At 40.5% G+C, this 14,715-nt stretch overlaps 1 protein-coding gene and 1 long non-coding RNA gene across 6 annotated transcripts in view; one reads left to right on the top strand and one right to left on the bottom strand.

The window, feature by feature from the left end:
• LOC145448277 (uncharacterized) overlaps nucleotides 1-14,715 on the top strand; it is a 219,879-nt gene that overhangs the window by 90,254 nt on the left and 114,910 nt on the right. For 2 of the 5 annotated variants that reach the window (XM_080326641.1, XM_080326643.1), the window contains exons 5-7: nucleotides 2,983-3,111; nucleotides 5,246-5,372; nucleotides 5,432-5,647. The exons of 1 other annotated variant lie outside the window; for it this stretch is intronic. In XM_080326641.1, coding sequence (XP_080182767.1) covers nucleotides 2,983-3,111; nucleotides 5,246-5,372; nucleotides 5,432-5,647 — 472 coding nt within the window. Of the gene's footprint in view, nucleotides 1-2,982; nucleotides 3,112-5,245; nucleotides 5,373-5,431; nucleotides 5,648-6,621; nucleotides 6,798-14,715 lie in introns of those variants that run through there. 2 more of the 5 variants (XM_080326642.1, XM_080326644.1) reach the window with 2 other exon arrangements.
• The window catches only part of LOC145448293 (uncharacterized), a 38,343-nt gene that overhangs the window by 7,190 nt on the left and 16,438 nt on the right, over nucleotides 1-14,715 (bottom strand). The window lies entirely within an intron of this gene.

Below are 14,715 nucleotides of genomic sequence, written 5' to 3'. Positions count from 1 at the left end.
AGTCGTTTACAGCCTTTCGCGCAGTATGCCGCGAATTTAACCGATCACGTCAACTCGAATAATATTGTTCTTGTCGACAATATCGAAAGAAAAAGTGTTTCGGAGTCCAACCAAACACCTCGTCGTGCTACCTTGCTGAATGTTCATTGTCCACTACCACCAGGCGAAGCCTACTCTACCCTAGGCTACTACGAATACAATGCGCCGCGCGAAAACACCTGACAACTGCTATACCTGGCCAATGGCCATACACAAAACCAGTGCCTAAAAGGCACGTTGTCAGTCAAGCCCTCGAAAAAGGTTGGTCTTGGGCCCCCAACAGTTAGATGGATGCTTTCACCAGTACTTGTGAGCAGATCCATTCTAGTGCAGGCATAGTGTTTACGTGGCCTAATCGCGCTAAGCGCGGAAATTTTCTATAATTTATGACCGAATCAGTCAATAATATTGGTAATTGCGTACAATAGTACATATTGCTATAATTTCTCTTATCCTCTCAGAATTATCAGATTCTCCGGTAGAGCTGAGTGAGGTGTCGTCTTGGAAAATTTAGGGCATGTAATCAAATTAAACATATTTGGGCAGGACTGTAGCAATAATTACTTCGTTGCGTGTCATTAATTCATGATCTATGTGTTATATAGTGAATAGATATTGAAATCGCCCAAGTGTAGTAAGCTAAAAGACGCATGCGATTCCAAATTGCTATTTCTTCACTGGAAAATAACTCTTGCCAGGATAACGAAATCCGGCTCCAATCATTACAAAGTGCAGTCGTTTCGGCCAAGGTTTTAACGCAGTCCTATGTTACCGTTTAACTTCATCATGTGCTGATGGGTCGTGGCGCGGAAATGACTGACGCCGAAAATGCCTAATCTTATAAATCATGCGTATTTCATGGCAGAAGGGCACCCAATAATCAAGGTTATTTAGTGACACTAAATCGGACAAAGCGTGAAAAAATTGAAGTTTCACCTAAAACACTCTATAATTTATGTTCATACAAGAAATAACTTTGGGCCCCCTTCAAGCTCGGCCCCTTTAATTGGGGGTTTGTGGTGTGGCTGTTACGATAGGGCCTAGGCTACTGCACAAAATGAACGAATGGAAAGCGAATAATCGTGCAAACTGCGCATTTTAGCGAGTCATCTCGTACTTGTCGCTCGCATGTCGTCAAATGACACGGCTTGAACTTCAATGCAAATGTTCCCAGACCTAATGTTACCTCACGAAGTTCTCAATCAGTTTAAATTTTGATGTTTTATTTATTTTATCAATGGACAAGCCTTCAACATATTGCATCTTGAAATTAAGGTATAAAATTGTAAAATGCCTGGCGGACCGACAGGAAAGTCGTCGCGAACCGGCACCGGTCGGTGGACCGGCGGTTGAGAACCACTGCTATATGGTGTCGGTCGACACAAGCAAATCTCACGGCTCAGTGAAATTGATTCACGTTACAATTTCCATTTGGCTACAGGCAATTTGACGGTCATTTTGGACCGGCTTGCCAAGCATTAAATATTGTAAAACAAGAGACAATGGCCGCTAACGAGCGGTCGCGTGGACTAGAAAGAAGGTCATTCTTATACTCGACTCCCGGAAGACCAGCTGTAACGTAATTTAGGCTGTGGTTGACCTTTTGTCGATTGAAAATACCGCCATTTCCCAGGCGCCTGGCATCTACATGCAATGACATTCGGTATCAATCATGCGACTCGGACAATGCGATTCGTTCAGATTTCAAAATTCAACGTTCATTATTTATTTCGCTGTACTTACCTGAAGGCCAATCTGTCCGGGAGTGAAAATCGCCTCTTTCCATACAATATTATACTGGGATTTGTGACATCTTATGTTACCATGGTGTCAAAGTAAATGCAACAAGTCCCGTCTAAGTTCAAATTCACTGGTCTTCCTCGCAGCATCATTCTGGGTTAGCAGGTCTGGCCAATGTAGTCAGAAAATATACTCGGTAAAAGTATAAGTAGCGACGCAAAATCTACTCAAGTACGAAGAGAAGTAATGATTTTGAAAATAGCGTAACACTACTTCATATAAAAGTAGAATATGCTAGCTTTAGATCCACTCAAATAAGTAGTAGTTGTGAAAAGCATGCAGCCATAAATACGCTGTCATGAACTGGCAAAAGCTGTAAATTGAACTATGCGAAATGTGTGGAGGCTTGGGTTCGTTCCGCTACATTCCAAAAGGCATAGATGTTCCACAGCATAAGCATTCGACTGCATCATGGGATCCAAATGATACATTTGCTGTGGAAATGCGATTCTGAACGTTTATTTACCCCCGCGCCCCGTTTCAGAAAATGTCATGTAAAGGCACGCTATATTCTCTATTTTAAGGCTCGTAGTTTAGAGGAAGAGCAATACGAAGAAGTTGTATCTGACCTGAAACAACGCTTCTCGCGATTAGCATACTTTGATTAAAATTATGATAGATCGTAAAAATTGCCATCCCCCTTCTGGAAAATGGTGGCAATAATGCAGTTGGCTTTGAACTTCAACCTGCATGTGTTCCAAACTAAAGAGATCACATTAATGATAATATGATACCGCGTATAAAAAGAAAAACAGATACAATTTTTAAAATGTGTAAAATTATTTTCATGTATTTTGTCCAGTAAACCTCAACGGTGGTTTGATTAAACTGAGTCCAATGCTCGAAAATCAGGGCCCACTTTTTCTAGCTGACGACTCACCATGAGCTGCTAGATTACGATACGATATTTGGATGCAAGATATAATCGCATATTATTCCAAAGTAGTTCCAAGCTGATTTCACCCTGGATAAGTGCAATGCCCCATTTTTGTTTGCGATATATTCTTGGGCCGTTGTGCATCCTAGAGCTCAGTCCAATTTCCCTGGTTGGATGCACAATTCCATATTCAATGAATAAATCTTTTATCTGTAATAGAAAGGCTGTCGGAATGATTGAAATGGTATGTATTTTATTTCTCACAGTTCGTGATATGGGATTTGCATTGTGGACTTCTTGCGCTTGCATGCAGTATGTTCGTCTTCAGTATGACCAGCATGATAATATCTTACATTGCGACAGGATGTTATGGCTGCTGCTGCTACAAACAACAGGTTAGAAGGTTTTTGCTATATATTTCGTGGTATGAGACACTGCAAGATCTATTTTTCCCGACCTGTGCATCCACCAGGATTTCCAAAAAATACATTTCTGTACATTGCAGTAACAGGACTTTTTCGTACCTCCAAACGCTGGTCTTAACCCCCTCCACCATTTGGGTGATTTATCTAGCTTCGTCATCCATACCCGCATTTCGTCTATGAGAGTTTATCTTTACCTTGTATGGCCTACATACGATCCACACACACACCTTGATGTATGAGTCGGAACAGGTATATGCGAATCCCGCAAGTGTTAAAGTTATGAAATCAGCGATAGTCCAAATTAAAAATAAATATTGAATGAATTCTGCCAAGCTATTGGTACTGGCATATATTTATTATTGATTTCTGAACTTCTCTCCGGCTACGTGAACTAATTGACCGGTGAGAGATGATGGCGATGGTGTCTTCGTAATTTTAGGGCACGGGATTACAGATCAGACGTGTTCTTGTAACATGGTTAAGACTATTGCGCTTGGCACAATGATTCTAGTACACTCCTATCAGTCTATCCGAATCCAGTATTAATTTTCATAATTCGAGTCGAGTAGGGAGAGATGATATTTCATAGTATTAAGATTATACGGCCTTGTCGCTAAGATTTATAATACTCACGATGAATATAGCTAGTTTCCATATTTTGTTCACCGTGAAATCCTTGGAAACTCGATTAATGGCATCACAGCATCTAATGGTGTGAGACGCGCAGTGCGCGAAAACATTTTGTGCGGCACTCTACTTTGGCCTAAGTTATATTACGACTATTCATGAGGTTCTCCATGGTTAGCTTCGTTGTAATATAATATTGAAACATGATGCTTTTTCGCTATTTTGTGATTGTCGCTATTCAAAAGACATTAGAATTGGTCACTCGTACCAGATCAAGCCGAAAGAAAACCTCCTATCGTGAGACGCACGCTATTGCAAATTCGCACTTCATTGCGAGTTGCGTTGATTTTCTCCGCCGAATGCATTTGCAACCCCGGATTCAGATTGCAAGGACAGGACTACTGTGACTGAAGATATCAATATCGAAGTTTCGGCCAGCATTCGGGGATAATTTTGAGTCGCGGTTTTATCGACATTGATCTTTTTGGCAGCGAATCTTGGGATTATTGACCGAAATGCCTTGATGTGTCGTGGTAGGAATCAACTGTAATTATTCGCGGGTACCTATATTAAAATTTAGAAATCTAATTCGAGAAGCGCGAAGGAAATTTCATGTCGAATAAATCTGCCCAAAAATGCTCTATCTGTAGATTAATGAACAAATTTCGAAGCCCCTCAAAGCCCCCTCCCAATTGGGAGGTTTCGCGTGCGGCTGTTACGACCTTGGTTCTGCATCTAACTGCTTTTAACTGTGCTCACATGCCGAGGCACTATGGTCTCTCAAGAAACCTCCTAGATTTTCATCACTGGTCTTCATTCATGGTCATTAGCCGTCCTGTGAACCCAAGCAATGAAATATTCTTACATCACGACAAAATTGTACTTATGGGGTTGGACGGGAAGTTATATATACATAATACATATATGTACTATGTGAAAACTAATCATACACCACCACGTGACCTGAGCACCTTGTAAAAGATCCTGCATTCGCGCCCGTGAACGAACCTTTGACAATTTACCTAATGATAAAAGCCTAGAACAGCGATTCTCAACCTGGGGGGCGCGTGAAAGCATCTGAAGGGGGGCGCGAAGAAGCGGTCAACTGAAAAATATTTTCGCGGTCTGCGCGATTTACCCCCACTTCACGCGTCTTTCTCTAGACCGACTTTCATATTTTTGGATTCTCTCATCCACAGTCATATCCTTCCATGCCATCAAACAATCTGTTGGGGTTTCCAGCATCCAGGTTGGATTTTGTGATGTGACGATAAGGGGGTGCGAAATTTTTCACTATCATAAAGAGGGCGTGTCTAAATAAAGGTTGAGAACCACTGGCCTAGAAGTTCAGGCTGTACAACACACGTGGACAGGGAACACACTTTCAGACTTTACGATTTCGCATATTTTGCATGTTGTGAATATTTTGACATATTGCGCACCTGTAACATCTTGAAAAATTGATCCATTATTCTAGAAAGCATCTGTGGCACCTATGAATCTCCAAAACAACGCGGAATACGGGGTTTCGTATCAACCGCAAACGATCACTGCTCAAATCCCGTATGTTACAGAAGGAAGGCCCGTCGGACCACAGACATATGGTATATTTACTTCTATTATGCTAAAATTTCAACTGACACACCAGACCAATACATCGCAGCAATGAAGACTACACAACCTGCAGTACATTTGACACGAAAACCTACATTTGCATATGGCTGGCCTATTGGACAAAGTATGCCGCAGCAATCCGCCTATCCTCAACTAGTTGTTACGCCTAACAAATCTCATCCTCAAGAGCACGCGTCACCGCAGTCTATATTTGCAGATGGTGCTATGCAGAGTTTGCCGGAACAATCCGTCTATCCCCAACCAAGTGAGGCTTTATTCGCATCACCTCCACGTGGCGTATCTACAAACGACTCAAGAACATGTATCCTACGTATTTAGATCTTTGCTAGCCAACCCCGTATATCTGATTACATTAATGATATGATCACCTCAAAATAACCAAATGACGCCGTTGTTAGGGTTATCCTCGTGTCAATTTGAAAGATTTGTCAGCCCTGAAAATCGAAATCTATAAATTGATGAGATCGGAACACTATCATGGAATTTCTTCGGTACGGCACCGTACGCTATTTAGTACTGTAATAAGTCGAGTAGGCTACGGTGCGTTATGGTACGAAGCTATGTTATTTTTATCGCATCACACTTTTTGCATTTATTTCTCTAGATTTGAAAATGTCAACCTGTGTTATTATCCAGTTGATGTGCTAGTTGCTACCAAGGCTGAGGAGTCGATGTCAAAGTCGGGAGTCGGGACATTGTGAGCCACGTTTGACTCGGAGCCGGAGTCGCGCTTCTCAATTTACTGGAGTCGCGAGCCGGGGTCAGAGTTGTGAAAGTCGATGTCCTCGAATTCGGAGTCGCAGTCGCAATTTATTTTATCTGAGGGAGTTGTGAGTCACAGAGTTGCGGCAAAGTTATCCTGAATCGCGATTGTAAAGTGATTTCCTAATATAATGATATAAAAGTTGAATAATACCGTGTTTGCTGCTCATGTTTCTATGAGAGCAAACGCGAACGACGCAGAAGTAGTGTGACGCAGAAACGCAGTGACAGTATTAGAAGAACTGAAGCAAACTGAGACGTACCTGTATCTGACTCGGTCCCAAGATATGTCGGTATCAACCATCGACTATATTTCCCAATGAAGCTATCGCAATCCCATGCACATGATCTTAACCAAGTGATTTGAGACACGATAAAAGAATGGGAAGTCAAGAAGGGGGGGATAAGGAGATATCCAGATATATTCAGATAATAATTGGAAGGAAATATTTTCAGATACCTCCGGAGAACAACCAGAATGATGGGAACCACACCGTGTATGATAATGCGATAGGTACTCGCAAAGGAAAATGTGTATATTTTACTCAGTGTTTTATTACTTGTGACACCATCTATAATTATTCGCCAATAGTTTCAAACATCCATGGTCAAATTGGGGATACTTAGAACTATACATACCTCCTGATTAAACGTAGGCTAACTAGGCTTATACGTATATGCATCGCACATGCACAGTGCATGCGATTTACAATAATATATCGATTATTATAAATAAAATATGATTTGAAAACGAAGTATATGTATAGGAGTTTCTTGTTCAGTGACCGTCGTATATAAATGAGTAGCACAGCGGTTCTTAACCTTTATCACGTGAATCTGGTGCACGTCCTGACCTCCGACAAACCCTTGAGACTGCATCAGCGAACGTCCGAAGTTCGTTTTAACCCGGGCAAACTATAGCGTATCGCGTATCCGCATAAATAATACTCCGTAGTAGTAGTTTGGAAATGCATGAAGCATGCGAAAACCTGACAATGGCAAGTGTTAAAGCAGGGGTCACCAACATGCGGCCCGCGAGGTCATGTTTTGCGGCCCGCGGCTTGATTTGGAGAAATTTCAAAAAGAACGCTCAGTAAACCATGCCGAAATTGATTTCAGTTTAAACATATTATTGTTGTTGTTCAAAGTAAGCCATTCTACTGTGCCCAATATCACTATTTCTTCGGTTCTGCATGGTGATATCATTCTATGGAGGAATAATTTGCTAATATGAATGGACATATTGCCTTGGCGTGCAATGGCCCACCACTGCCAAGACCGTGAGGCTTGATAAACGACTTCGGGCTCACCAAGAGACATGCTTTTCGAGGAGATAGTTTTCCAGCAAATAGGCTACCGTGTCTATAACTAACCCCAATATCGATTCTTTAATCCTAGGGGGGCCGATCTGCGGCATTAGAAGAATAATTATGCGGCTGTTGACACTCAATTCAATCCGGATGTGTTGGCGGCTGTCAATATTATGCAAATTGAATTTACGAATTGACCCCCTAATTAATGAGAGGTTTGAATTATTCTTGAAATTTTCTTCGCGCTATACGCGCTTCAATGCGAGATGATTTTAGATTTTAATACAGCAGTGTCCTTTGTAATCTGAGTCCCACAGTACAGATGCGAACAGCAGAGAAAAATGATGCGCCCCATAAAGATATACCAATTTTTACTCGTATTGTGCTCATCCCGAATTAATTTTTTTTCGTGTTGTCCTGCGTTTGGGCGAATCCAATATACTTTCACTACAACGACAATTCTAATGGGAGGTCAAAAAATAACTGCATGCAACATAGGGCACTAATGATAATTTACCCACCCAAAGATGCACCACAGCATTAACTTCTCTAAGTTTTTGAAGACATGCAAAAACTCTATCGGTGAATCTGATCACATGGGCTGAGAAAGGACGAATATTTGATAGTAATATGTGAAACTATACTAATATTGAATGACGAAATTCCCTCATGAATGTGAAAAATTTTTCGCGCTTCGCGCGACTACAGTACATATCCCTGTGGCTCTTCGCAACATGACTATATTCACGATCTCGGTGCCCATAGTAAGCCGTTATGAGTAAATAGATTTGTCCGGAGTGTACCAGCAATGGTTATGGCGAGTTTAACGTGGATATTTGGCCCCAGTTTGTTTATTACCACTATGTACCGGAATGCGGCCGCGGGCTACATGAGTAATCAAAATGCGGCCGTGAACAGCAAAAAGGTTGGCCACCCCTGTTTTAGTTGCTACAGAGTGTTGTCAGGTATCGTGCACAGCTCATAGCTGAAAACATAATGAAATTGATGAGCATGATATCTTTTGTTGTATTTGTGTTTGTTCAATAAAATATTATTCTTTTGTGGTGGCTATGCCCATCGCCCATGTAATAGAGCACAGCATTGTACTTACGTAGAGTTATCATACGTGGTTGTTAAGATGCGTTGGCTATATCTCGATATTGAAGTCATGCGGCCCGCGACCTTTAGGAATTTTGAAAAGTGGCCCGCGACCCATTTTGAGTTGGCGAAGCCTGTGTTAAAGGATACAGTTTGCTTATGCTCAAACTAATAATATCATGCGAGGGCGTTTGAACAAACCCGAAGAGAGAGAGAGGGAGAGAAAGAAAGAAAGAAAGCGAGAGTTTATTTCGGAATCATATACAATAAATAAAAATAGATTCAATAGTCCATCTAAAGCAGGCATGGGCATGGTACGACCCGCGATTCTGTTGCTTGGAATTGAGAACATAAAACCTACTTTTGAATGTTAATGAGTGGGGTAAACCATAGGCTGTAAACTGAGCCGGAAATTCGTTTACTTTGAAGCCTGTTTACTATGTACCGTGATTACGTAGCCCACGAATCTACGTACTCGAGATTCAAAATAAAGCCAATGTCGTAAAGTGTGCCGTGACAACTTAAAGGGGCACTGCGCTCTAAAAATGATGTGGTCTCAAATTGAAGGTAAAAACAAACAAAAATTTTTGGCCGCAGCCATTTCCTTCAGAGCGCCACCGTAATGGAGCTGCAATTTATTGAAATTTCTACAAGACCAGCTGCCGCGGCTGCTTAACCCGTTACATGGCACGATGTCTTCATCGTCGCACTTGCTCGACGCGATTAGGCAGTCACGCAGAGAACGAATTTTAGATAGTTGTCAGCCGATGTTATGAAGGAAATGTGTCTAAGTTTCGTTCTCTGCGTGACTGCCTTATCGCGTCGAGCAAGTGCGACGATGAAGACATCGTGCCAGGTAACGGGTTAAGCAGCCGCGGCAGCTGGTCTTGTAGAAATTTCAATAAATTGCAGCTCCATTACGGTGCCGTTCTGGAGGAAATGGCTGCGGCCAAAAATTTTTGTTCGTTTTTATCTTCAATTTGAGACCACATCATTTTTAGAGCGCAGTGCCCCTTTAAGTCACATTAATTACCTGTTATCATATAGTTCAGCTCAAACCCTCTCTGTTGCCATTGTTACGCGGTCTGATAAAAGGTTACACGTCCTGTGCTTCGTTTCAACGTTTCAAAATCCCCAATTCGTAAATCAAGTCAATCATTGTTCCTGATTACCACTCATTATTACCCATAGACGATTAATGGGCATGTCAAAAAATAAAGATGAGAGCTGAATGCCGAAATTTCAAGGAGATTTGGAGAACGAAATATTTGTTTACCGGAGTCAGGGGCAAACACGTCTTTTTAGTTTGTGGTATTCTAATTAGATTTTCATGCCTTAATGGCTTAATAGAAAGCGTAAATGGGGGCTAAAATGTGTTTAAAATGTAGTATGTGTTCCATTTGTTTTGAATTATTACGGCGAATAATTACTATTTTTTGTTATTTAACCGTCACTTTCTCGTTACCTGATATCAAAACATTCACTGAGCGACATGTATTAACAATTTAATTCACGGCTTTCAATTTAGAAATAAAATTAATACGCCGCAGAATATAATAATATTTTTGACTATGCCCGCCAACGTATTTTCTGCTTTTAATTAGGCCCATGCGGATAAATAATATTCTACCTCTGATATAAGGCATCATCAAAACTCCTATCACACGTTGATGAGTGTTTGCTGATCATTGAAGACCACAAAGCGAAGAAAATACCAATCAATAAATGAGGTGCACCGGGTATATTCTATTGTGGTTCACCATCAAAGCATGGATAGATTTTTGAGCTCAATAAACATAGATAATATATTTTGTAACACTGTGGCCGCAAGTGAGTCTGTTATACCAAATAACAAACAAACAAACAACTAAATCGTAGGGTGGCGAGATAGCGTAGTGGTATAATCCACAGCTGCAACACCAATGGGTTGAGGGTTTGAGTCCGACCGAGTTGGACTCCAAAATTCCTGCCCAAGTGTTGGAGGTTTATCTAGGCTCCTCCTCGTCATCTTATTCGTGTAAGCGGTGTCTTACAAAAGTCTAGAAGTGTGCCGTTCAATCTACAAGTCGGCAGCTACGGAATAAAAATGAAGAAAATTGGCCTGGTGTAAATGACCGTAGTAGTCGAGAAACACCATGAATACCACCACCACAACAACAACAACAACAACAACTAAATCGTAGCACATGTAGGCCTAGGGACATGTTCTCGACTCGCTGATACGATCTGTGAGGGAAACCAATCAATAAACACTTGCCCAGCCTGGTTATACTTAAAGTCTCAGACCCAGACAGTCAGTTACAAATAAATTGCTCGCAAACAAAGTGATTCGAGCTTACGTTGTCGTAGACTAGTAGTATTCTGTCCTTAAGCAGTGACTTTCTGTTCAGTGCTAATCTTGACGAATCATATAAATCAGACATACATTTATACAATTGAATAGTATATTCATGTTGAAATGAACCCGAATATTTTCGGCTGACACTCGTCTGGGGTAATCTTCAGCAACTAGTAGAGAATTCAAAAAAACATCCTATATCAACAATCGTAGCACAAAATATGACGTCACCAGCATGAAATGTCGAATACGAGAGCGTTCAATGTACTATTTTAGATGATACACGAGCTCTTTTTGTTGACACAGCCTTGGCTGGTGTATTTTGATTAAAGTCGACTCCAAGGCACAAAAATGAAAGTGTGAACGACCCTTTCCGAGTATGCGAAATCTGTCGTCTCGATAATTCTTCGGACACAGGCGGGATTATCCAACAAGTGTTTGCCAATTGCAGAATTTATGGCCTTGTATTGTTCCGCATCAATCTTGAGCGGATGAGTTACGGGTGAGCTTTTCGCCGAGCGTGTTCTAATGAATCTAGGGACATGCTCGTTTATGCGTTCCTGCAAGCGCTTTGACGTTCATCCCACGTAGCCACAATCACAGTGACACTTGAGTTCGTAAACTACATTGCTTTGTTGAAGTGCGGGAAGCACGTCTTTGCGTGTTGCAGGGAGCAGTTGCGTTGTCGCGAAAATCACGTTGGTCTTCACTGTGTCGTAACACTTATCAGTCGCTGAAATCAATTGCTCTTCAAATCGGGTGAAAATAGGCCCTATCCGAGGTAGATGGAGGTAAACATATTTGGTTGACGAGTGTCAGCCGAAAATATTCGGGTTCATTTCAATATGAATACACTATTCAATTGTATACTGAAGTTCTGTACCTCTAAGAAGCTGTTGACATACATTTATATTAGCTAATACATTTATATCACTCGTCAAAAATTGTCACGGGCTTGAATTGTTTCGTATGGGATGTGTTGGTGATTGTGTATTACATCAAATCACTTTGCTTCAACTCTCTGAGGCTTCATATTCTGTCGTCTATTTTTCGGACAGTTACCGACGTGGCCCATGGTAGTTCTACATATATGAGAGCAATGCAGCGCCCCATTGCAAGTGTATCTAACTCAGTATTTGTTACTCGATTCACAATCAATATGAAATCGATCGATCATTTTGCAAGATGCAATGGCTTGAATAATGCCTCGAACTTGGAATATTAGACATGACTTTGTGACTTGACTCGAGTCACTTCCAAAAATATAATGACTTGACTTGACTCGAGTCAAAATATGCACTGACTCGAATTGACTTGTGACTAGAAGGTAGTGACTTGATTTTCACACTGCCGTGATTACAGAGGATGTGGAATATATAATTTGTGATGCGTTCGTGAAATGTAAATCACTTTGTTGCTGGCTCGAAACGATCTTTATAAGATGTGGTTGGGCTTGGGGGATTAGAGATATCGTTCAAAATGGACACAGTATAAATATTAGCAAAGTACAGAGCTGTGATGCTACTATGTTAAAACCGCAATTTTTGCAACCTGATAACTATAGGGCGATTTTTGACAGGTAAAAAAAGTCAAAATTAGCTCAAAATTGTAACGTTAGGTCAAAAAATGCCAAGATTTTTATGAAGTTAAAACATTTTTGCAACCTGCATTTCGTTTGTATCGTAGCTTTTGCACTGTCGGTGAACTTATCATTTGACATGTTACAGCTTGTAGCCTACCGTTGCGGACGGCTCATTGCCTGCTCATTGTGAATCATAAACATTCAAATGAAACAAATAGGTTGATATGGTGCTTTGCTTAACATACCGCAATATCTCAACTGAAGCAAGACTGCGTGGGCATTGCATGGTTCTTATTTTAAGAAGTGCATGATTATAAATTGTGATGGAGACAGTAGACACCATTGCCAGTAGGGCTGGGCAAAATCGAGTGCCTGAGTGATTCGATTTTGAATCACGTATTATACTTCGAGTCGAGTCGAGTATTCGAGTATCACTTATCCTGACGTCACAACACAATGTAATACGTCAAAGTTCCAATATGTACCTTTTGTGTCACCACAAAGAATATAATGCTTGTTATCCATCACATTGAAGATAATTTTGGTATTTCTTCGACCATACCGATTTCATTGCACGCTTTGACAATGTTGCTGGAGGATCATGATTTCGGAAATGTTTTTCCAGTTACGTTAGTAGCTTTGTACTATATGTTTCGTATGCTGCGATACGACCAATCAAGGTTTCAAGGCCTCCACAGTGGAAAATAGAACCGAAACTATAATCATCGTCGATAAAATAACTTTTAGTAGCGAAGAGCGTATAATTTCAGTATTCGAAAAAATCGTCTTTTGCTTCTCGACTCGAATCATCAAAAAATTACTCGATTCAGATTCGAGTACTCGAATCATTGTGCCCAGCTATAATTTCCAGAATGAAACAACATTGTTTGTCACGAACAGTGTACACACAACTTCAGTGTTGTCAGCCTACAACTGCTGCTGTTGAACGTTCTTTCTCCATTCTTGGCAAGCTACTTAGTAAGGACATACACTTTCTACCCGATAATGTAGGAAAGTATCTTTTGTTGTACTACAAAAATTTAAATTGTTTCTACCATAATGCGTAATTTAACTACTGGAATTCTGCATAGGTCCAGATTTCGTTAAAATAATTTTTTTTTTCATTTGAAAATTTGTCAGTTTTTGAGGCAAAATAGATTTTTTCAGGCCAAACTACTTCGTAAGCACAGACAGTTCAAACCAGAAATGAAGATAAGTAGTACAATTCTAACATTATGTGGGAATTGACCTAATTCGTATACGTTAGGTCAAATTTGGTCAAAATTACGATTTAGGGTAAGAAAATGTCAAAATTTTGATTTTTTACGTCAAAATCTTCTGTTTTTTAGGTAAAAAAAATCGCCCTACTGATAACGTACGCCAGAGTTTTTCAACACGTGGCGCGCCGACGAATATATTGCGGCCTGCCAAATCGTTGATTATTATGAACGCAAATATTAGGTCTGTGGGTACGGTATTGGTGTCTGTCTGTTGAAAATGGTGACTTTCCTATGACTCGGTATTTTGTTGATGACTCATTCTTTGATGTTTTCTGGTACTGGTTGTTGAAATTGTTTATGTTTCGATAATTCTTTTTGACTTTTCGTTCCATATATTCTGTTGGGTGTAAATTTAACTTATATTATCAAGTAAGAAAACCGATCACAAGGCTGAACAGTACAGATTTAGAACTTCACTTACTACTAATATTACTATTAATATTTAAAGAGTATTACACACACCGCGACTGGCTTGAACGGATGAAGACGACGTAACGGAAAGTAAACGACGAAAGGATGGTTTCAACTAGGGCTGCATGTAAAACAAACGGTGTTTTTAAACACTATGTCTAAAACAGGTGTTTTGGAAAAATGCCCTAAAAATGTGTTTTGTCAAACGTTGTATAATTACGCCACAATTGTGTAACACTGTAAATACTTTCGAAAAACATGTAGTATGAGCCTACGGACGATTTACACCCAATATTGTTGACGTATATACGATATGGAGTAGCTGGAACCCTCGAAATCGTCATAGGTCCAACAGTCATAGCAAGTAGATATATGATCATTGGTACGGAATGAGTGTTCTGATGATGATGACCGACGATCGTAAAAATGCTGCATGATGATGTGGTCCTTGTTGAAGATATTTTTGGTCCGTTTATGACAGTGGTCGGAAGCCCTTTTCGCCGCAAGGGCCATATTTACCCTATCTTTTCA

The sequence above is a fragment of the Botryllus schlosseri genome, chromosome 10 (assembly GCF_051294905.1).
Source record: "Botryllus schlosseri isolate E-star chromosome 10, Bs_hap1, whole genome shotgun sequence".
Taxonomy (NCBI): domain Eukaryota; kingdom Metazoa; phylum Chordata; class Ascidiacea; order Stolidobranchia; family Styelidae; genus Botryllus; species Botryllus schlosseri.
Note: the sequence above shows the minus strand (reverse complement) of the source record. Positions and strands in the feature narration are given on the sequence as shown.